This window comes from Talpa europaea, assembly GCF_964194135.1.
Source record: "Talpa europaea genome assembly, chromosome: 10".
In the NCBI taxonomy this organism is placed as follows: domain Eukaryota; kingdom Metazoa; phylum Chordata; class Mammalia; order Eulipotyphla; family Talpidae; genus Talpa; species Talpa europaea.
The window spans coordinates 22,499,672-22,523,645 of NC_140077.1; the positions used below are offsets into that span (position 1 = coordinate 22,499,672).

Genomic DNA, 23,974 nt, shown 5'->3' on the forward strand with positions numbered 1-23,974 from the left:
CTGACCACACCCAGTTCCACCTGAAACCCTTGATCAGCTCCCCACTGTCCTCTGCTGACATATCCCACAGAGCCTGGCATTGTCCCCAACCTCATCACACTCCAGTTCCCTTCTATACCTAAGCACCTGACACCCCAGCTTCCTTCAATTCTGGGCTGGGCCAGGCTTGGACCCTCAAGCTGCCCACACATCCTCCCTCCCCTCGTCTGAGAGACACAAATTCACTCGTCATTCTGGCCCAGAATGACGTCATTATGCGGCTCCTCCTCCAGGCCTGGTCACCCAAATCTGGGTGATAGTGCTGAGTCCTGTACCCCCTCAGTCCCACCCTCCCTGTAGGCCCTCAGCACTCTGAATGGGGTTCCCTATCACCATGGACCCTGAGCTCCGGCCTCCCTGGTGGGCACCGTAACCAAGGTCCCCAAACGGCACCCAGCACACAGAAATTGATGCAGAATTTGTTCAGCAAATATATCATCACGGTGGAGCCCTAGGCTTTATCCTTAGGAGCCCTTAACGGCAGTGGCCCTGAGGCCGTGGGTGTCTCTGCCCAGCTGTGACAGAGTATACAGGGCTCAGGTGATCAAAGGAGCCGTAGGTATTGACAGGCTAAGGCATCTACACCTCTAGCAGGTGGGCACATGCCCTGGCACCACAGGGCATGGTACCCACTGCCCAGCCTTCGCAGGCACATGGTCAGCACAGATGCCCCCTGTGGCCAGAGGAGACCGCCCAGCATGTCTGTCAGTGCTGCAGACACCCTGCGGCTGTGCCAGCGCTCCTTGCCATGTGCCTCTGCAGACTCCAACTCAGGGGATTCACCCACCCCCCACCCCCCACAGAAAGCCCTGGTCACCTCACAGCCTTCTGGTGACGCTCTGTGACTTGGGTGAACAGTAGCCACCTGAGAGGGTGGAGAGGGGTACAGAGCCCTCCTGGGCCTCCGTCTGTCCCCGACATTGCTCCACACATCCTGGGCAGAGCCCCCAAGGCTAAGAGAACCCAATGAGTGAGGAAAAATGAGAGAGGGAAGCTCCACCATTAGCATTTGGTTCCATGTGGAGAAAGAGCATACCTTTCACAGTGGAATTTTCTGAAGCAAATGTTACCACAATTCAGAGTTCAAAATAGCAGAACCCCTGCAGCCCCGAGGGCCTTCCCTCCCGCTTGCCTCTGGAATTCATCCATGTGTCCCACAGACATGTGCTTGGAGCTCTCCGAAAGCCAGGCACTGTGTTAGATGCTGCGGAAGATGCAAAGATGAATAATACATGGTCCCAGCCTGCAAAGAGCTCACAGTCTAGCTGGGGAGATAAGATGCTTTCATACAGAGCTTCAACACAAGGCAAAGTGATAAAGGCCAGCAGAGAGATAAAGACAGGGCAGGAAAGCATTGCTTCTCAAAGGACGATCAGGGAGGGTGTGGAAGAGGTGGCATTTGAGTGGGGTTTGAACCTTGGGTAGCATCCAGAACTCAGAAACCTAGGGCCGCTCAAGGGAAAGCGAAGGTCAGTTGAAGGTGGCTGTGTCCCTGCCCCTTCTCCATCCATCAACTGCCCTTCTCCGGCTGTCTATAACTCATCCATTAGAGAAGGAAAAATCAATATTTACCAACGTAAATTAAAACCCAAGAAGGGAACAGGCAGGGTCTGTGAGCAGAGAGGCTCTTAGGCAACCCAGTGGCAGCCCAAACACAGCAGGCCCTGGGGGGCTCAGGAGACAGGAATGAGGGAGTGGGCCTCTGGGTCCCACATTTCCTCAGACCTGAGCCAAGCCTGTCTCCTCCCCTGCAGCGTCATCCGCAGGGAGCATGGCGACCCCCTCATTGAGGAACTGAATCCTGGCGATGCGTTGGAGCCTGAGGGCCGGGGCACAGGTGAGGCACCTGAGGACTCCCACTGGCACCCCCGTCAGCTCTGCCCATACCTAGGGTGAGGGTGGGCAGGAGGGGGCGGCCAGTCCCACAGCAGGCTCCACCTGTGCCTGCAGGCCTTCAGCTGAGCATAGTGGTGGAGGCGCCCCGGGCCAGGCAGAGCAGGCAGGAAGCAGAGGGGCTGGTCCACTGAAGCCAGGGCCTGGGATCTCCGGGCTGTAGCTTTCTGGCCAGGCCTGATGGTGGGGATGGAAAGGGAGGTGTGACCTCTCCCCTCTCCCACAGGGGTTAGAGAAACAATCCTGAGCCAGGAGTCCAAGACGCAGCCCTGCCATTGTCTCACTTCTGATGGTGGAAAAGTTGCTTCATCTGGGTCTTGTTCTCCACGTTCATATAATGACATCTGCCCTCCTCAGTTGTCTGGGGTGTAGTAAGGACTAAAAAGGGGACTATATGCACACAACGCTTTATAGATTGACAAAGTGCAGGTCTAAAGGGCAAGTATAATAGAAGAGAGAGAAGTCCTTGTGGCCTGTGTAATTTGCATGCATCCTCTCTGCGCAAAATCCCGGGGAAGGAAAGGGAAACCCTGTTCTGCGAGTTCCGATCATGAGTGGCTGTAAGAAAGGAGAGGCGCAGGCTTCAGGCCCCAACCGCCCTGCCCCAGCTGTGTCCTTTCTCTGCCTCCCACACTCAGGGCTGTGGCCATGGCACTGGTCCTGAGGCCCCTCCCAGTGGGTCTCCTGGTCGATGGCCAGAGTGAAATCTGCGTTGTTGCAGGGGGCGTGGTGACGGACTTCGATGGAGACGGGATGCTGGACCTCATCTTGTCCCACGGGGAGTCCATGGCTCAGCCGCTGTCTGTCTTCCGGGGTAACCAGGTGTGCATGGACCTCGGGACCGTGGAGCCCAGCCCGATGTGCTCTCCTGGGTCCAGGGAGGATGAGGGCAGAGGAGCTGGGGTGCTTGCTTGACCACTGTGGCGGGAGACGCACATCCTCAGGCCTGCTTTCCACCGCCAGAGCCAGCCTCCGCTTCTCCAGCACCTCTTCCCACCAGCAGCCAAGCTGTCCTCGCTTGGGCCTTCCTGCCTGGCTTCCTCCCCTCTCTCTTTCCTGGGCTGTGCCTTCTGCTCTTTCGTCCCTTCCTCTCCACCTGCCCCTGCCCCTCCGGCTGAGCCAGGCCATCTTCCTTCCCTCGCCCCACAGGGCTTCAGTAACAACTGGCTGCGAGTGGTACCGCGGACCCGATTTGGGGCCTTCGCCAGAGGGGCAAAGGTCGTGCTGTACACCAAGAAGAGTGGGGCCCACCTGAGGATCATCGACGGGGGCTCGGGGTACCTGTGTGAGATGGAGCCTGTGGCCCACTTTGGCTTGGGTGAGTCAGGACCTGGGGAGACCGTGGGTTTAGGGGGAAATAATCTTAAAAGGCTTCCAGAAGAGGAAAGGTAATAATGGAAAAAATGTTAAGAATCTCCAGGGGCATCCAAGAGTGTCTTTACTGAACCATCATGGTCAAGAAAGCATGTGAGTCAAATATCCCCGAGTTCAAAATCCTCCCACCCTTGAGGTGATAATACTATTAACAAAAAAGGAATAGGCAATATGATCTCAAAGTAATAAATGCTTATGTATATGTTAATATTATACACACATCATATGTGCAGAGAGAAAAAGGAAAGAGAATGCAGAAAGTGTGAACAGCGATTCTCTCTGAGCAGCTGGATTATTATAGCGGCTCTAACTTGTTCCAGAAACGCTGGCTCTTTACTCTTAGTACATCACTTCATCCACCTGACTACCCTGTGGGACGGGTGTCATTTATCCCCATCTAACAATTGGAGAAACTGAGGATCAGAACAATTCAGAAACCTGCCCGGTTCAGGTGATAGGCACATAGCAGCTCGAGGGCCCATGCCCAGACCTCTCTGAGTGTCTGGTTTGTACTTTCTCCTGTATGTGTGTTACTGTGTTTTTCAACTTTTACAGGAAACACATACTCTTTGTGTAGCCTGAAGAAGATGCAGAGATATTTAGAGGACCCAGGGCCTGGTTATAGGAACACATTCTCAGGCTATTTTGCACTGAGTGGATTGGCCTGCGGCTGGGGGTCTATCGCTTTTGAGAAGAGCCATTTGCTCTGCTGACCCGAAAGTCCAAGATGACATTTAAATATGCAGTCCTCAGGGCCTCCCCAGTGGCGCAGCGGTTGAGCGCTGGGTTGCGAAGCTGCCCGCGGCCTCTGCGGCGCCGGTTCAATCCCCGGCTGCTCCCCGGCCACCGGAGGAGGGTCCCACATGGCGCATAGACCTCTCCTGCCGCCCGCTGCTACCCTCAGCAGTGTACTTCAGTCCTTCTGCCTGCTCTGCTCCCCACTCTGGCTCTGGTGGATTCTCTCACCCTCCCGCGCTTCTGACTGTACCCAGTGCATGTACAAACAAAAAACAAACAAACAAATAAATAAATAAATGAAACATGCCTCTATTTAAAAAATAAATAAATAAATAAATATGCAGTCCTCTGGCAATATAGCGGTAACTGCACTAATCAAGCACTAACTTTGTGCCAGGCACTGGGCTAAGTATTTTTTATGGTTCCTTATTCAACTCCAGTCCAACATGATGAATCAGGAATCCTGACCCCCATTTCATAGATAAGAAAACTGAAGCTGAGGCCTCCTTCAGAAAGGAGGCCCAAGTGAGGCTGTTCATGGTATCCTAAGTAGGCTGTTGATCCAGGTGTCTGGCTGGACACCAACACCATCCCATTCTATACATAAGGAAGTTGAGGCTCACATGGCAAATCAATGGCTAGGCCAGGACTGAGCCGGGTTCTCCTGCCCCATATCCCATGGTCTCCCTCTTCTATTTTAAGACGCATGTCATGTGCCTCAAAAATTGTTTTGGGTTTGAACTCTGCCTCCAATTGCCCCTAGGTGCCCCCACAGGCTCCCCTCTGCTACCACTTCCAGAGACACACTGAGGAAGATGCCCTGCTCCTGTGCCTCAGCCTTGGGCCTGCAGTGAGATGCGCTATGGGACCCATCAGGCAGCTGGGCCAGCAGCCTGGAACACAGCCAGGGGCGAGGGGGGGGGGAGTGGGAGGGTGCTCCAAGCTGTGGCCCCAAGGCCTGTGCATCTAAACCCAACAGCATCTCCTCCACAATGGAGCATAGCACAGGCCTCCTAACTGGTGCAGGTGCCAACGATGGGGAAGGAAGCAAGAAGCCTGGGGAAGGCTAGATGGAAGGATTGAGAAAGAGTCAGTGGGGAGACAGGCAGAGACAGGAGCTGGAGGCAACCAAGAGACACAGAGACAGAGAAACAGTTAAGATAAAGAAGAAACTCTTCCTTCCCTCCAGTCCAGGCAGGGAGGTGATAGACACAGGGACTCTCCTGCAGGCAGGCAGATGTACACACGCCGTCATGCTGGCCCAGTGTCCATGAAAGCCCTGCGCCAGGGGAAACAGTTCAGCTCCCGGGGCAGCTTTCCCATGGAACTGGGACTGAAACTAGGTCTATTGGGAGAGTGGGAGTGTGGAAGGCGAGCCCAGGGGCTAGGGGAGCATTCGGAGGCTGCAGGCTTGCACCAAGGCCCAGAGATGGGTGGGGTGGGAGATGACACCCCCAGAAGAGAGAGTCCTATAGGAAGAAGCTCGAGCACTCTGCACAACAGAGTCCTGCCCGGGGCGGAGGGAGCAGAGTCTGGAATGTGAGGCCAGGGCCACACTGTTGAGGACACCCCAAGCAGGCTGGGCAAAAGGAGCAGGACAGCAGCAGGGACGAAGAGCCACAACAGGTGTGGCAGTGCCAGGGCAGGGCTGCAGAAGAGCTCCTGCAAAGGGACCTCCTGCAAACAGGGCCAGCGTCCCGGCACCTGGGAGCAGCAGCAGTTGTTTTTAGGCCTTATTTTTTTTATGTTTTTTTAGTTGTAAGAATAATGCATACTGATTCTAGGAAAATTAGAAAATCCAGCATTATTTTTTTAAAAAATCAAAAAAGAAAGTAAAAATAACCTGTAATCTCACCACTATGTTTGGAATATTAAGCAAGATGTGAACATTTCTCCCTCCACCCTCCCCCAGTGCCATCTGATCCATCCATCCAATACATATTTATTGAGCACCTGCTAGGTGCCAAACGCAAGTGCAGGCTCTTGCCATGAGTGGTCTTACCTGCCAGTGGAAGGCAGAGAAGCAAGGAATACAAAATAAACTAATGAATAGGTATAGCCCTGAAGTGCCCGAAGATGTTGAGTGCTAGGAGGAGAAAGCGCAGAACAGGGAAGGGGGCTGGGGATGGGAGGGGAAGGAGAAGGAGCAGCTTCAGGCCTCCTGATAGGATTTTATGACATGCATCCTCATCGGAGCACATTTCCAGGCATACACTCCTTGGGATATTTTATGATAAAAATGATTATGTGCTTTCTACTGTTCCCACACTGGCATTTTCTTCTCTCTCTCTCTGTCTCTCAACACCGTACCCTGGACATCATTCCAAGTCTGCCCCTGTCTCCTCCGTGTCCTGGCAGCGCTGCACGGGGTTTCAGGCATTATTTATTTAGTCTGGCCCCCAATGACAGGAGTACAGTGGCTTCCCGATCCTGAGAAGTCTGTTCCATGGAGTTTGGGGGAGAAGGGGCATGTTCAGAACATAAGCAAGGTGTGCCTTGGCATCCCAAGCCCCTGAAAAGCAGATGGAGTGCAGGCTGTGCAAAGAAGGGGCAGGGGCCCCCCCACAGGGCCAGTTTGGGTGAGCTGGGCTGTCCCCCGAGCAGCGCTCACAACATCCGGACTCACCCCAACTGGCCCTGCATCCCTCCTCCCTCCAAGATTCACCCCTGCCTCCTCCTGACTTTGCAGAAGGTGTGGTGAGAGCAGATGAGTCTGTGGGTGCACATACGTGCCCCTCTTCCTTTCCCCAGGCACGGCTTCCTGCTCATCTCCATTCTGGCTGGAGAGCGCCTCCCGGCACTATAGACACTGCCCTGAGCACGGAGCAGCCTCCAGCCTCAGAGGACTGGGCCTCTCAGACCGCAGTGGAGTCCCGGCCCAGAGGTCGAGCTGCAGTGCAGTACAGTAAAAACTTGGGAATCTTGTCAGATGTTTGCTCTCAGGGGCCCCCAGAGGGCCCACTCTGTTGTGCAGAGTGCTTGAGCTTCTTCCTATAGGACTGTCTCTTCTGTGGGTGTCATCTCCCACCCCACCCATCTCTGCTTAGTGGAGCCCTAGGTTTTGCTGCCCCCTCCACCCTGACCTTTCTCTGCTCCTCCAGAGTGCAGCCAGCGCCAGGCTCATAAATTAACATTTCTGCTCCCAGTCTTTGGTGAGTGCCCCCACATACCTGTTTACTCAAGCCGCACCTGCGTCCCTAGCCCTGCATATCCCACACCCTGGCTCGCCACATCCTGGCTGGCAGAGGGCTAAGGCAGCTCAACCAAACCCAGAAAGTAAAAACAAGCACCAATAATCTGCTATCCCCTGCCAGCCCCACCCGGGTCTCACCCACTCAACCAGTCCACCCCAAATATTGCCAACCGCCCCCACATACACGTACCACCTCCCTTTCAACTAATTGTTAGCTCGTGACTCAGAGCTGCCTCTAAGCTGGCTGGTGCTCACTTAGGGAAGGAAAATTCAGTGGCCCACATAAAAATGGCACTATTAAAGTGCAAAAATATTCCACCAACTGTATTCCCACCATCTGTTTTGCTTGTAATTCTTCTGAAAAGCACAATTTTCTGTGCCTCCCTGGCCTTTGTCCTTTCAAAGCTTCCAGAAGCAACTCTGCTGGCTTGACCTCACATCTGTGCTGGTTAGCAGGGCCTCCTCTGCTGGCCAACCGCTCCCTGTGCAAGGCCTGGCGAAGGGGCAGGCAGCCCCTGAGCAGTGCCTAGGAGCCGGGCCTGCTCATGTGGCCACGTGAGACCCGAGCCCTCTGGGGCAGAGGAGTCACCTGGCCTGGGGACGGGCGCCTGGGCTCCCCCAGTCCTAGCTCAGACGCCTGCACGCCCCTTGGGCCTGCCAAGCTGGAACCAAGACGGCGACTGCACTTGCCAGGCTTAACAGCCTCACTCTGTCCGTTACCTGCACGGACTGAGCTCCTCGGGACCGTCTCTCCTTCCTGCTGAACCCCACACCCTGCCCGTGTGGTGCTTGTTCCCAGCCAGGCCGGGCAGGGTGGGAGGTGGGCAGTAGGACGCAGGATAGTAGCTGTGGGCTTTGGGGCCAGATGCTCCCTGGTTGGGTAACTGTGGGCAATTCACTTCCATCCCCCAAGTCTCTAAATTGGAAATTATAAAACAAATTCCTTCCTTGTGGTGCTGCCGTGAGGCGCCAATGCAACACCGCAGATCACCTGGTAGGGCTCGGGGTACAAATTCCCTAGTATTGTCGCCAACAAGTGAATGAAGAAAGCCCCTTGGGAACGGCCGGTGCCCCCCTGTCTAAGAGCCGGTGGGATAAATGCCGAGGGTACAGCACCCGGCCGGGCGGGGCTCACATCCCAGGGAGGAAGGGCTGTCCTTTGTGGGTGTCCCGGAGCTCCAGTCAACACCCCATCTACAGATGAGGAAGCCGGGGTCCCAGCGGGCACCCAATTTGGGGAGAGAATCCTGCTGAGGAAACCCAGGGCTTGCTTGGGTGCTGGGTGTGGAGGAAGGGAGGAGGCAGGCGAACGCAGGAGGAGGCGGCAAATACAGGATGTAAATTTGTGATTGTCTATGAATATTCGGCGTCTCTTTTGAGTTATTTGTGGCACTTCAGTCAGGCTGGAAAATGTATTCATGTAGCTGTTCTGTTGGCTGAGGTGAGAAACATTTGCTTTTCTTTGTCTCCTTTTTTAAATGGAAAATGTTTACTTTTTATGTATGCCACTTTATTTGGCACCGCACACCCTAAAAATGCCAGATCTCTTGAACTTCAAGACACTCAAGATGGAAAAAATTTCTGTAACAGACACCCCTCGCTCCCATTTCCACACCCTCCCCCAAAAGAAATGATTGTAGAAGGAGGGAGCGGGGGGTGGGGGTAGGGGGTTATGAGAAATAGTTCCTGGCTTATTAAAGCAAAACTCAGACCCAGTCAGTGGCCTGGAAGGGGCGAATCTCCATGGGATGAGAAGTTGGCCCTCGCCCTGGTACTACTTCCCTCCCCCGCCCCAGCCTGAGGAGGCAAAGGCTGCTCACCTCTGACACTTCCAGTGTGTGACAGCTGGTCCCTGTCCTCATTAACTCACAGCACAGCGGCAGCAAGCCTGGAACATTCCAGTGAGACTTCTCAGAGCTGGGGAGGGAGGACTTGGGTTTGGGGGAGGTTTGGGTATAAAACAAAAGGGAACCAAACTCAGGCTGTCCCGGAGGCCAGCCTTCCGCTGTGCTCTTTCCAACATATCCCAAACTCAGGGAGGATCAGGAAGCGGGTTGAAGTGGTTCACCAGGTGCAAGCTCCTCTGAAATCCCTAAACGGACATCCGGGATCTCTGGGAAGAAGCTGCAGCTGCCTCCTTCCCCACCATGCTCTTAGCACCCACCCGCCGTAGACTCTGCACAGGGGAGTCCCCACAGAGCTTCTTCTCAAAGTCTGCATGTATCCCTTTTCCAAAATAGGGGAACCCCTTTATACATGATGATGTTTCACAGACTACCTTTTTCCCCCAGGTGGCTATCTTTGTCAATCCAAGGATGGACGTAGTAACCAAAAGCAGACTCTCAAGTTAACAGCAAGGTCTCAGCTTCACTTGTTTTCTAGCAGAATCTATATACATCACAGTAAAAGGGGCACATGTGGTGACAGGTCATCTCTTCAGCCTATAAAGGATGCTTGTGGGGTATACAGGTGTGTGGGCTCCTGAGTAGTGGGCCTACATATGCTCAGCCATGGTGTGAAATAACAAGGGGACTGTACCCTCTCTTACCTGTGCTGAGTACAACCTCTTTCCCAGGTGAATGACAAGGAGAACAGCCTCTCCCTGCAGGGGAGGATCCCCCCACCACCCCCTGCCACCTCAGTTTGTCACTATTAGCCTGATCTTGCCATAGTGATGGGCCTGCCTTGCAGGGAGCCCGGTGCGCTTTGACAATGCCTAACACCTGGTACATCTTTCCAGCCTGCTTTCTGCCAACAGCGGAAGGCATTGCTTTGAGGATGGATTCACCATTAGGGAACATCTCAGCTTTGCTGAATGTTCTTTCTCCTGTGCCCTCCACCTTCTAGCTCTTTATCACCGCAGCTTTTCATTGGCATGCAACTCAAATGCCTTCTACCCAGGAGCCTGTCCTGGTCAGTCTGAGTAGACAAGGCTGATGCTTCTTTGCCCATTGTGCTTTGTTTTCTTTACAGAGCTTGGCAATATCTGACACCACTTATTTGTGCATCTGTTTGCCTGTCTAGCCCCACTAGAGCGGAAACTCCCTGAGAGCAGGGACATTCCCAATGACAAAGGAGAGCCTGGTCCCTCCCAGGCTGTAAATATGAATATGGGTAGGGATATAAAAATGGACATAAATAATCTAAAAATAAACATAAATGGGACTTTCATGAGACTCCATGCAAGTCAGCGGCAGAGCTGGGATTTGTCTCCAACTGTCCCGGAGGCCAGCCTTCCGCTGTGCTCTTTCCAACATATCCCATAAGCCACACAGCCAAGATATGGACCCTAATCCCAGTCAACGTGCTTACTAGTTGTTTCCCTCCCCCCAAAAAAAACCTCATGCTGATTAACCTAGACACTCAATATAATTTCTAGAGCTTCCTCGTCCTAGATGGTAACCACTGGCCATTGTGGCTGTTAAAATGTATGTTAATTAAAATTAAGTAGAATTAGAATTCAGTTTCTTGGACACATTAGTCCCACTTCAAGTTCCCAACTGCCGCTTGGGGCTGGCAGCCACCATATTGAACAGAACACACCCAGAACATTTCCATCATTACAGAAAGTTCTGTTGGTCAGCGTTGTGCTGAAGGAAAGTGGGCACATCTGCCTTGTTCACTGTTTCCCTAGCACTTAGAACAGTGTTCAATTCATCTTTTTTATTAAAGGAGTGATGGTGCTTTTGCTGAGACTCCTCTGCTCTCCTCTACTGCTCACACCTTTTCCTTCCATCCCACAGGGAAAGATGAAGCCAGCAGCGTGGAGGTGACATGGCCGGATGGCAAGATAGCGAGCCAGAGCGTGACCAGTGAGGAGATGAATTCAGTCCTGGAAATCCCCTACCCCCAGGATGAGGACAAATCTCAGGGCCCATCCCCACTTGAGGTGAGCAAAAGCAGTGTGGTCTCGTTGCCAGGAAAATAGACCCATTCACCACGCCTGGGGCTGAGGCTAGATTCCCAAGAGTCTGCAGACATCACCGCTAGAGTGATGGGAATTGTCGTCACAAAGAGCAGGCTTCTTAGCGACTCTCCAAGTGTGGCTGCCCCTGCCATCACCCACACCTCTTCTGCTCCTCACAGAAATCCTGGGGTATTGACAGGTCAAATTTCTGCACCTACTCTACAAAGGAGGAAAACTGAGACCAAGGAAAGGAATCCACAAGGCTGTATGGCCATTTGCAAGCAGTTAACACTTGGCCCAGTCCTCCTGCTTCCCTGCTGGTTCTTCTCAAGTCTCTGAGGGTGGGGGACTCTGGGGGTGCTTTGAGGAACAGCTCTGACTTCTAACCCTCAAGGGCATCATGTGGGTGCAAATAATTAGAATCCACTTAAACTTGCACACAAAGGGAGGATTCTAGGGGCACTCACAAAGCCCATGGGGACGTTCAGGATGAGCAGGCTCCATGGCAGCTCAACAGCCTCCACCCCAGGAGCTTAAGGGTCTTTATTATTAGTGCACATCTTTTTGGAGGGGAGCATCACCCCTCTCCAGTAATCCCCACCAGTCCCCTCACTTGTCGGGATGGACAGCTGACATCTTGTCTTGGGTGTTATGTTTGGCGCCCCCTGTCCTGCCCCCAGACTGCTATCTCCAAGCAGTACAGGAAACCCCGGCAGGGGTGCATCCAGGCTCCCAAGTCTATCTCAACCTCAACTGCTCAAATTCTAGCCAAAAAGTCTTTGACTCACCCCCCCCCCCCGATGGGGTGTCCACCCTTCATCAGCCACTCCCATGGAGGGGCATCTAACCTGGCACATGTGCCCACCCTGGGAGCAGGGAAGGTTCTTGGAGAAGCGGGCATGGGAAGTGAGCTGACTCCTCGAAAAGCATCTCCCGCTCCCCATTACACTTTGCCTTGACGAGGACCCAGCCCTGCCTAGGGTGATGACACAGGAGGCACAGGTGGTTTAGGGGTTCCAGCCAAGGGACGTGGATCCCACTTGAGGATGAGCAGGAGCTTGACCCAGAGCTAAGCACAGCCCTCGTTCTGGGGTCAGAGTAGCAGCTCCTCTGCAGATGTGGCTCTGGGGGGGCCTAAGATGGGATCGCCTCAGCTCACTGTCTCTGCTTCTTCCCCCCTTGCAGTGTGGTCAAGGATTCTCTCAGCAGGAAAACGGTCACTGCACAGGTGAGTTGCCTGCAGGCACCCGGGGATGGGACAGAAGCCAGCACTCCCTGGGGAATGGTAGCCTGAGCCCTGGCAAGGGCTAAAGTTGCAAATAAGGGATGGCGAAGTGGGCAGGGGACCCCAGATGCCAAGACAACAACTGTGTGACTGGAGTGTAGGGGGAGATTTGCAACCAGCAGGCTGAATCATTGTGGTTCTTGGGAATTGGTGGTGCTTCCCAGCCATGAATAAAGAGGGCAGGGAGGAGACACAGGACCGCCTGGACAGTGAGCCTGGGAGGCCTGGCTGTGGGCGGCTCTGATGGCTGGGGGCAGAGAGCCAATGTCCAGTATGAAGGCTTCCTCTTGGCCAGCCAGTGGAGGGGCACATCAGAGGGAGGTGTGGGTGGACATCACGAGGGGGCATTGGAACAATCCAGGCTGTGGAATGTGGTCATGGTACAGGCGTGAGATTGCACCCGCGTGCAACACAGCCAGGACAGCAGCTCCATGAGGGCCCAGGTCTTCTGAAAGTCCCCCGAGAACTTGGAGTGGGAAAGGGGTGGCCTAGAGGCTCAGCGTCCAGAACAACTTCCATCCAGTGTCTTCCATCTCAACGACCAGACATGAGGGTCAGGCCAAGGGTTCCTCCTGCTTTAGACCCTCAGGCTAAAGTTCACACTATAGATGCTTGTCCGCGCCTGTGAATGGGCTTGCTCCTGAGACACAAGAGCAAAGGAGACAGACACAGTCCCTGCCCTCATGGAGCTTAGGACCCATGGGAGAGGCACACAAGTAAAGCATGAGGAGCAGGACTCGGTGGGGAAGGGACCCAGCTGGGGGAGCAAAAAGCAGGGCCCTGGACAGGGGAGTGGGGGGCGGGTCTGAGAAGTCAGCCCAGAGAAAGCAGAAAGGTCTAGGCTGAGACCTAAGCAGAGATGAGGATGCACCAAGCAGAGAGGGGAGAGTATCTGGGAGGAGGCACAGCCTGGGCAAAAGGCCACGGGTGAGAAGTCAGGTGTTATGGCGGCCTGAGGCAGACATCAGGCCCCTCTGCTCTCCACATCCCCACCCTGGCTGCTCCAAGCTAATGGTGCAGGTCCACAGAAATTCCAGTGTCTTCTGTACCCTGGAAGGAACTGTGAGGCCACCCATCCAACCGAAATTCCTGTTCCCCCGACACAGCAGGCCCCTGATGGTGCTGGGGTGCAGACCACAAACACATGACCAACAGCTGGACCAGAGAAGTTGAGGGCCCTTACACAAGGCATTCTCTGGAGATTATTCTAGATGAGTGGTCAGGGAGAGGACCTTTGAAATGAGACCTCAAGAACAAGAAAATCCATAGAAAGAGCTGAGGCAAGAGCAGGAGCAAAGACCAGGAAGCAGGGAAAGGGCTGGAGGTACCAAACACAGGAAGCTCATGTGCAGGAAGACAGAGAAAAGCCAGATGCCAAGTCATGACGGGCCCGGCAGCTCCATAAGGTGACCGGACTTGGGCCTTCGGGCCCTCACAGTGAGGCAGGAGAGCAGTATGATGGATTCACACTTCAAAAGGTCATTCTGGCTGATGATACCCGATTGTACTAGAGGGAAGAGTAGAAAGCAGGAGGCCAGTCAGGAGGCAGCTGCAGAGACCCAGGCAAGAGAAGGTGGCAGTGGAAACAGGCTGGTGGCAGAGAAGGGAGGAGGTGGGCAGATGAGAGTGCCCGGGGGCAGGACGGGTGGCTCTGTTGTTAAATTACTGTAGGGGGTGAGGAAGAAGGGGGAGTCCGGGGTCAGGCCGGTTTGTGCTTGAGCAGCTGAGCAGGTGATGGTGGCATTGACTGAGTTAAGGAAACAGGAGCTGGGGGTGGAAGAGACTTGAGGGTTGGGGAAATCTAAGGCTCCATTTCAGAAATACTAAGTTTGAAAGATGCACATGAGCTAGGTTCATGAGTATGGAGCCCCGGGGAGAGGCTGTGGCTAGAGGTAGGAAGTCTGGGCTCATCCATAAAAGAGGGGATCACATAGAGGAAGTGTGGGAGAGAGAAGACCCAGGGCCAAGCCAAAGTGCCCCAACAGGTAAAGGTCAAGTACAGGAGCAGCCAGCCGAGGGGACTGAGTGAGGACGCGAGGACCCAGAGGAGAAGGGACAAGGCCAAGGTCACAGAGCAGATAGGGCTGGCAAAGCCTGAGCTAGGCCCCGCTGCCCCACTCCCCCAGCTGAACGGCTCCCCTTGTCTTTCAGACACTAACGAGTGCATCCAGTTCCCCTTCGTGTGCCCTCGCGACAAGCCCGTTTGTGTGAACACATATGGAAGCTATAGGTGCCGGACCAACAAGAGGTGCAGTCGGGGCTACGAGCCCAATGAGGACGGCACGGCCTGTGTGGGTGAGTGGGGCCCTGGCCACAGCCCGGTAGCCAAGGAAAGTGCCTTCCACTGGGGAGCTCTGGGGAGGCCCCAGATCAAGATGCCCAGCCCCGGCCTTCTCCTGGTGGATGGAAATTCCTTAGAGCTGTGTTGGTCTCCAGGGAAGACCGTGCCAGAGGCTGGAGAAATACTACACAACTAACTGCCAGCATTGGAAGGGCCCCCGAGTGTTGCACCCTCATCTGAAGCCATTGTTCTTCTTATATCTCCCCTGACACATTTTCTAAAAAAAAAAAAAAAAAAAAAAAAATTTTCCTGCCTTAAAGTCAGCCCATCTTTTCCTACCCGGGATATAAACTAGCTCTTCCTACTAATCTTTGTCTGAATTTCTGAACTGGTATTTGTCTTCTTCCTCCCAAACTCTTTCCCCCACCCCCTCCCATCCCCACCCCCTTTCTCTTTTTCCCATTTTCTATCTCTCTACCCCATCCTTTTTGCAGCTCAAGTGGCCTTTTTAGGTAGGTATCCTTCTGCCGCCTTTAGAATCTCTGAGCCTCTCTCTTGGGCCTTATATCTTTCTCTAGGCCTTGGACTTTGCCTTCAGTTATATGCACTTTAAATCCTGTCAATAAAGGAAAAAAACAACTAACAACCTTTGTGGAAAACTAAATCTCTCCTGCTGCCTGTCTCTCTCTCCATGCCCAGTCGATTCTGCCGCGTGCTCCCTCTGAATGGACAGCAGGGTGGCCATCTTTGAAAAGGGAAGTTTGGGAGATACTGCTATTTGTGTAAACTTAGTTGTTTGTGAAGGCTTTCTTTGCATGTTTTCTGAGAAAACAGAAAAGGAAAGTCTCTATACCCCATCCAACCTCCCTCAGTCCTTCAGAAGAATCTAAATACTCCTGGCTTTTCTGTATCCTCCAGTGTTGAGAGTGTCTTATTTTGCCCTTAACAAAGATGGCTTGCTCAGTTGATTTTATAATGTATCCTGTGCCTGCTGGTTTGGCCTGTGCTGTTTCTGTTTTGTGCACCCTGACTTCCTTTGGCAGAGAAAGCCGTATTTGGGGTTGGTGGTGATGATGGGAGGGTGAAAGGGTAGCCCTTTGGGACTCTTGATAAAAATATTAAAGTTTGAACTTGCTAAGTCTTCCAGCCTCTTTCTGGAGAAATTATGCCAACAAATTCTCTGCTGGATGTTAGTGGCTAGCTGGTGAAGACAAGTACCTGGAGCAAGTAGGTGCTGGTTGAGATGCTGACCTAGCAGCAGCCCTTCCCTCGGGTAGAAATTGGAAAAGCAAGTCATCAGACAGGGAGCTGCATCGCCTGTACGTGAGCAGTGGTTTGTGTATGTATGTGTCACACTTGGAAGACCTAAGTTTGACCCTTGATCAGGCAAGGGATGTGTGGTGAGCAGAGGACAGATATGAAACAAGTTCTCTGGGTCTTTAACCTGGGGGATGTCACCTCTCCACACTGGGCCTCAGTTTCCCTAATCCAAATGGCAAGAGAATTGGGCTTGTCCCTAATGGCCCTTCCCTTTCTAACCCCCCTCAATGTGTGGCTGGACACAGGCATGGCTCGTCTCAGATTACACTGAGCTCTAGAAAGAACCTTGCAACTTGGTCTTCACTGCAATATGTTTGGAAGCCTGGGCGCTTCTGTAGCCAGAGCACCCTTTTGGAGATGATGTAACGCCACAGAATGCTTTCACGGCCAGCCTCAGCGTGAAGGTTCATTATAAATCACAGATCTATTCTTCATGGGGGGAAAAAAAAAGTCACCTGAGATGTAATAAATTCACATTTAAGAATGCAGCAAGCCTTTAAAAAACATATTTAACAAAAAAAAAAAACCCTACCATTTTCTGATATAATAATATTTCCCTATAAATCACAAAATATTAATTCCTTGTAGCTGGTGCTGTTTTAACACTTGAACAGAAGTTTAAATGAAAAGTTTTAAAATAAAAACAGCTACAATTTCACAGGAAAGCATACACCAACCTAAAAATTGCTCCACTTCTGGGAAGCCCATTCCTGGGTGTTAACATGGAATTAAAGATCCCAGGCGGCTCAGAGAGAGGAAGTCTCTGCCCAAGGTCACAGAGCCAGCTGGTCCCGAGCTGGGGCTGGCGCCTTTTCCACTACACTGTGGGGCCGGGGGTGACAGACAGTGCTGTCACTATTCAGTCTATTCCCTAGTCTTTCAGGAAGCTGCTGCCCTTTTAGAAACAAACAAGTAGATCTAAGATAGTGAGATAAGTAAAACCAAAACCCAAAGAGGCAATGGCTCCAAATGCAACAGTAAATGACAAGATAACAAGAGTCCATTGACGGGTGGCTCACAGCGGGAAACATAAGGGACAGGACAGTGAGGGAGACAGCCTGCCAAGGGCAGAAGGAAATTCCATGTGACAGCAAACTTCAGAGGGTGCCTTGTAAGTGATAACCATGATTCTCTACACCTGTCTTCTAACAGGGTAATTTGTGTCTTTTAACCCTACCTTGAGGGGGCTGGGGAAGGGGAGGTCCAGATGAGTTACAATCACTGCAGCTGTTAAGAGCACAACTTAAGGATTCAATCTCCAGGGTGAAAAGGCTTTTCATTCATTCATTCATTCATTCATTCATTCATTCATTCATTCATTCAGCAACTGTTGGTTGAGCACCTCTTATGTACCAGGCACTGCGCATACAATGGTAAGGAAAGGTAACCCACACTGCCTTCTTCCTGCCAGAAAGAGAACCCCCGTGCACAGCACTGGAGAGGGTCTCCGAGGGGCTTTCTGAAAAATCTAGCTACATTCCTGTGTTGCTATATGAGAAAGCTCTCTCCATTCATCCACTCGTCCCTGCGTTCATTCAACAAGCATTCACTGAGAACCGTCTGTGGGACAAGCACGGGGCCTCCCATGAGGCCAAAGTCCCTCCAGTGAGGAGGTCAAGTCCTCTGCCCCCAAGATGCTTTATATTGGAAGAAATATGAGGCTAAAAGAGGTACTGAACCAATTTAACATTATCTGCCCCCAAATAGTAGGGCCTCCCCAGTGGGCCAGGAGTCCAAGCTTTCTGAACCAAGAGATTCAAGCCCAGTGCATTGGCAGGTCTGTGCTGTCCCAGCCTCAGAAAGCAGCACAGAACCACATGCACACTAACCAGACTCAGGATTCCAGCCCTTGTCTCCTAATTTCCCTTCCTCTGAGACTTGCGGGGTCTTCTTCCCCTCCTGAGCCCTGCTGGGGCTCCTTACATCTTTGTTGGTTTCTGCTGCCTATGAGTTTCTCACAGAAATAACAGATGCCTTCAGGGGCTGACCCATAGTGTATGGGCCTGAGGGATTTTGCAAACGAGGTGCTTGTGCTCCATCTGAAGGGGCCCCCACTCACCCCAGCAGAGCAGGGAGGTGGGCCAGCATTGCCTGAACTTCCCACTTTTCAAGGAAAGCCAAACAATAATAATGGTAGCAATAATAATAATACCACCCTTATTCTGCCAAGAATGCTTCTCTTGCCAGGAATGCACCCTTTAAAAAGACAGTAATAGCTTAGGTCCGGTGAACTCGGCGTGTCTGGGTTAGATCTTAGCTCTTTACAAGAATCAACGCATTTAATCCTCACAACAATCCTAGGAGGAAAGTCCTGTAATCATCTGGGCTTTATGGAGAAGCTGCTTGGCTTGTCTAGGGTCACAGGGCTGGGACAGACAGAGGCGGCCCTCGGACTCCCAGCCTCTGCATAAGCCTGCGCCTGCCTTCTCCCTGGGCAGCCAGCTGGTCGCCTCGAAGCCACCCTCTCTCATGCTGCCCCAAGACAAGAGAAGACTCAGAGGGAAGAAATGGAGACCCTGGAGGGCCAGGGTCTGAGAGTCTCACAGTCACGTTCACACTGCAGGAGGAGACAGCAGTGCCCAGTCCAGTCTCCCCGCAGGCCGGCGTGGCCGATGCCGAGTCCCCCAGGACCTCGTCCAGCCTCTACTTGGTCGCCAACCCTGCTCTGGGGAGGTGCCATTCTGAGGGCCAGGAGTTTGATTATGTGTCACTCTGGCTGCTATGGCCCCCTCCCAGGGTCTGGGCGTCACACCCGGAGCAGCACGGCGGACGCTGGACCAAGCAGGGACGCCGCACCTGCCTCTGAACAGGGCGTTGGTCGCCTCTCCAGAGCCTCAAGGATGGAATCGGAGGAGAATGCTCCATTTTCTCCAGGAGTCAGCGAAGTTCCAGCAGATTCCAAGTCAATCCCTGACACAGACCCTCAGCCCAGGAGGCAAGCTGAGTCCCTCCCTCTCTCCTTCCCCGGGGTCAGCTGTCGCCTCTCTCCTTCTGCTAGGTCCAGAACCCCAGCCACATCCTGCTGGGCTGCTGTTGCGTCTCCTTAGCAACAGGCACATCCTGGGAAGGGGACGCAGCAGAGTGAGAGAGCAGGGCTGGTAAACTCCACAGATATGCCAACCCCCTCCTGCAACAACTCATCCTCTTAAGGAACTGCTGTTGAACAGAAAAATGGTCAAAGGGTAGGCCATCAGAGAAAAATGAGAAGCAAGAAGAGACAAAACCTCCGCGGGGAAAGGAGCTAACATTTACAGAATGCCTACCGTGGGCCGAGAACTTCACACCCCTCCTCTGAGATCAATGTTATTAGTCTGTTTTATTACTGAAGAAACTGAGGCTCAGAAAGAATAACTTACTCAAGGTCCTAGAGCTAGAATTCAAACCCAAAAGCTGTAATTCAAACCCAAAACTGTCTGGCTCCAAAGCCTATTTCCTTAACCCTTATGCTGGGCCATCTCCAGGTAACTGGCACCTGAGCTAATGATGGAACCAGTTACCCTTCAGCATACACTGACTGGACACGGCCTTGTTCCAGCAAAAACCCTGCCCTGCTGACATAAGGTGGGCCCCCAATAAGTATATAGTGTGTGAGATGGTGATGAGTTGGGGAGTACTCAGGCTTATTGGGAGTGCTGGGCAGGGGAGGGCACCTTCTCCAATAGGTAGGGCCAGGTGGGCCTTGATTTTTAACAGAGACAGAGCAAATGATCTGTCTTTGAGCCTGGTTCTTTGTCTGTAAAATGGGGAATACCCATCACATAATTATTGTATTAAATGAGATGATACAAAACACTTGACATGGTGCTTCGCCCATAGTAAGCCCCCAATAAATTAGAAATGTTACTGATAATTTAAATAGCAAAGTTCAGGATGGAGCCTGGATGGATTCAATGCCAAACCCCATCCTGCTGCAGTCAGGTGACCCGGGAGCCTGTAGCGTGGGAGACGTGGGTACCCGCCACCACGGGGCTGACAGCTTGGCGGGGCCGACAGCTTGGCAGAGAAGAGACCCCAACACTGAAAATAGCCTTCCCAGGCTTGGGCTCCACTGAGGTGTTAGGCTTAGGTCTCATGCGGTGCCAGTTCGGGTGGAATCGTAAAATATGGGAAACCGAGGGAGGGTGTTGCATTGATTGGGCTGCACTGAGAAAGGTCACCAGGTACTCGTGGACTGGCCTGGGGACTCAGCCCCAACCATCACAGATCCTAGGTCGTTAAGCCCAGAGGCACCTGAGAAGTCATCTAGTCCTGCCCACTCCTTTTCAGCTATAGAAGCTGAGGACCCAAAAGGAGCAGTGCCTTTCCAGAGGACTGCAACCCGTTGGGGCACCTTCTTGTTCACCCAGCCGACTGCTCAAAGTCAGCCGTGCTGAGATCTCAGCCCCAGTGCCCTCCCGGCCTGCTTCTCCAGCAAGTTTGAAGCATTTCAGATGCACAGTGGTATCGACAATTTCAAAGCTGCGGGGGTTAGGGCCTTTAAGTATTTGTTCTTTCCATTTTGTTGACATAGAGCAGAGTCGGGGTAAGTGCCATCGAGTGAACAGAGGACCATGTTTGGATCATGGATCAGGCTACATTGCAAGAGTTGAGTGGAGGTAGCAGGTGCGGGGAGGAGCCTGCTCAGCTGAGAGAAGGGAGCTGGCAGGCAGTGTCAGGAGCATAGGAGGGGAGGGTGGGAACAGAGCAGAAGCTGAGTCACCTGCGCAGGAAGTCCTGCTGTTCTGCAACCATCCTAGGCCTGGTGGGTTCCTCATTGGTTCAGGCACCTTGAAAGAGTAACTTGGAGCCCTTGGCATCATCCCCACAGGTTAGGGGAAACAAGCCAGCAGGGTAACAGCAATTTGGGGGCCCCTGCGAATCCTTATATATGTTTCTGGGCTCTCTGGCGTTCTCTCGTGGTCTCTTCACTGGTCTCTACTCTCTCCGCCATCTGTCCTCCTGTTAAGGGCAAGAAGACCACAGTGCAGGTTTTCTAGGATCCAGCAGACCAGGTAAAGGAGGAGTCAGAGTCCTCAGTGGCTTTTGCAGGTCTTTTATTGGGATTTACCCGGTACACAGCAGGCAGGGGTGCTGGGGGGCCGGGAGGCTGGCAGGCCTCCCAGCCCCCAGCAAGTCTTCTCTCTATTTGGGCTCTCCGGCCTTCTCTGCTTCTCTCTTGGCTTCTGCTGCTGCTGGCGTCCCCATGACATCGCCCTTAAAAGCCCAGTCTCAGCCCAGGTGAATCCCATCTACCTGTGCCACACCCTACTCCAGGTGCCCGCCATCAGGCATGCATTCAGGACCGCAAGGATCCATCATCTATCCTGATGGCGGAAGAGCAGAAAAGCCTGACATTTTTTCCTTAACCCATACCTCCCTACGGTCCTCTGCCGCCTCTGTCCTCTGCTGTGGCACTTATATGCTCAATGTCTCGGCTCAGGGGTGCCCACATATGCACACCCAGACCACACTTCAGGCACGCGTGTATGACCAGAGGTGTCGATCATTGATGCTAATGGTGGGAAGGGGGAATAAAACTGATAACTTCCTTTTACCCTACACCTGCCCAGACCCTCTTGACCCTGGCTGGGCTGCCTGCCAAGTGGGGTGGGGGGGATCTGTGGCTGGAATTTCTGTAAAGCTAACTCATTTTCCTTCATGGTCAGCCTGAGAGCAACCATGATGGATTTGTCCCCCAGAATCATTCATGCATCCCTCCCAAAAGATCTAAAGATCCACTCTCTTCCCTCCACCTCCAACCTGGGTGCAGAGCTCAAGGGAAGGAAAAAAAAAAGGCACACCCATATTGCCCCTGCTCCTCCTGGGGGCCACACTAGAGAGACAAGCTTTCACCTAAGAGAGGAAGGTGACCCCATACACAGATATTCCTTAATTTATGATGGGGTGACATCCTGAGAGGCCCACCACAAATTGACAGTCTTTAAGTCAAATATGCATTTAATACACCTCGCCTGCCAAACCTCCTAGTTTAGCCGAGCCTGCCTTAAAGATACTCAGAACACTTACATTAGCCTACAGCCGGGCAAAATCATCTAACACAAAGACTATTTTATAACGAAGTGTTGAATGTAGTTTGTTGAATATAGTCCTTAAATCGAAAAACAGAATCCCTACTTCACATTTGAGATACGATTTCCACTGAATGGATATTGCTTTTGCACCATCATAAAGTTGAAAATCATACGTCAAACCATCCTAAGTCGAGGACCATCTGTGTACCTTCCCTGAACGTTCAGTTCCTTGGGTTTAAGAATTTATAGCCTTTGAAGGCAAAGGCAGAGGGGAAAGAAGGGAAGACAGTTTCCATGGCACGCAGTCACTGGAAAAGTCTTGGTACCTCACCCCAAAACATTGCTAGTTTTCATAAAAGCTTCTATTTTCCAAATAATTCTCATCTGTTTTATTGTGGCTCTTAAATCCAAACCTCTGTTCTGCATTGCCGCACTCATGTGCCAGGACCCCACACTCCCGTTCTTAGCTGATCCACAAGCCCCCCCCCCACCTCCCTATTCCATCTCTTCTTAATTTTGCTCTTCACCCAGAGACTCTGGGGTCAGATGGACTCAGATTTGAATCCCAGATACCCACCTGCTCTCTCTGTAAACAAGCTAGTCTGCCACTCTGTGCCTCAGTTTCTTCATCCACAAAATGGAGTCACAACAGCCTCCTGGAGCCATTGTGAGGCTTCATCAAGATGAAGCAGGTGAAGTGCTCAGCCCATGCCAGCTTGATAAAATGCAGATGTTATTATAAAATCTGATCCAAGCCTTTTAACCTCCGGGTTCCACTTCTAACAGTGCCTGATTTTGCAGCAATCCATAAGTCATTAAGTGGGGTAATGTTAGACTTATAAGAATCTTTCCCGACAAGACACATCCATCACTCAGAGTTACAAATGCAGAGTTCATTTGGGGACCGAGTTACAGAGCATCTTCCCTTTGAAGAGCTCCAGCTCTGTATTTAGATCTGCACCTGGGAGCACGGGGCTGACCCGAGCCCATCCATTCACCTGCCTCACCGGGGTCTGCACGCATCCATCTCAGGCCAGGCAAGCTTCGGGCTCACCTCTGATTCATCGGTCATCTCTCTGAACCTATCTCCTCTGTATCCATCCGCTTATCTGTCCACCCATTCATCCACCTGTCGGAGATATTTCATCCCCTAGGGCCCACGCCCAGACTTTCCAGCCAAAGCATTCAGCCCCACAAGGCCTAGCCCCCTTAAAGTCATGGTGCTCAGGGACCAGCACCAGGGGCCGAGGAGGGTCAGGGCACTTACTCCCTCCTCCTCCCTCCCAGGATAGGCAGAGACCATGAGCACAGTCACAAGGTCACGGTCAGGGCAACTTTACTGCCCAGTGCAGAGGGTGGCCTAGGTCACTGCCTCTCCCCTGCAATTTATCCAGTGATCACTTAAAGCTGAACTGTATCATTCAGGGACTGCTCACCTGTCTGCATCCACCTAGGCTACTTCTCAGTGGCGTGTTGCACCAGGGGCCTGAGGATTTCGTGTCTGTATATTCTCATCTCTTCCTGCCAGATTGTGATGGGCTCCACTTCCCATTCACCTGCCAAGGGCAAGGCGCTCTGACAGGCTCTTGGGGCACGGGGAGGGCGTGGTGGCAAAGAGTAAGACAAGATCCCCGCCTCCAAGAAATTACCAAGGAACTAGGGACAAAGGGAAGGAGGCCATTGGCATATACAACCCCTCCCAAGCTGTGTGTAACATTTCCCCTTTCTGGGGCCTTGCTCAGCACTGCTCTCAGGTGGTAGCTGGTCCCAATCACTTTTCCATTACAGAAATCGATAAGTTGAATTACTCCAAAATAACTAGCCCCTCATGCCCCTGCCAAGCTCATTTTTCTGTGTCTGCATTTGTCCACGTGCCTCTCTCTGGGTCTGGGATCTGTCTTTATGAGTCAGTCCAGAAGGACAGAGTTTGCCT

The 23,974-nt window shown here is 52.6% G+C and overlaps 1 protein-coding gene across 2 annotated transcripts in view; it reads left to right on the plus strand.

The window, feature by feature from the left end:
* CRTAC1 (cartilage acidic protein 1) overlaps positions 1-15,323 on the plus strand; it is a gene marked incomplete at both ends in the record, with an annotated part of 130,001 nt that extends 114,678 nt beyond the window's left edge. Inside the window, 7 exons of one of the 2 annotated variants that reach the window (XM_084245251.1) lie at positions 1,794-1,876; positions 2,654-2,754; positions 3,082-3,250; positions 10,981-11,126; positions 12,330-12,372; positions 14,581-14,724; positions 15,205-15,323. In XM_084245251.1, coding sequence (XP_084101377.1) covers positions 1,794-1,876; positions 2,654-2,754; positions 3,082-3,250; positions 10,981-11,126; positions 12,330-12,372; positions 14,581-14,724; positions 15,205-15,323 — 805 coding nt within the window. The remainder of the gene's footprint in view (positions 1-1,793; positions 1,877-2,653; positions 2,755-3,081; positions 3,251-10,980; positions 11,127-12,329; positions 12,373-14,580; positions 14,725-15,204) is intronic. The other variant, XM_084245252.1, reaches the window with a different exon arrangement.
* Positions 15,324-23,974: the final 8,651 nt, after the last annotated feature.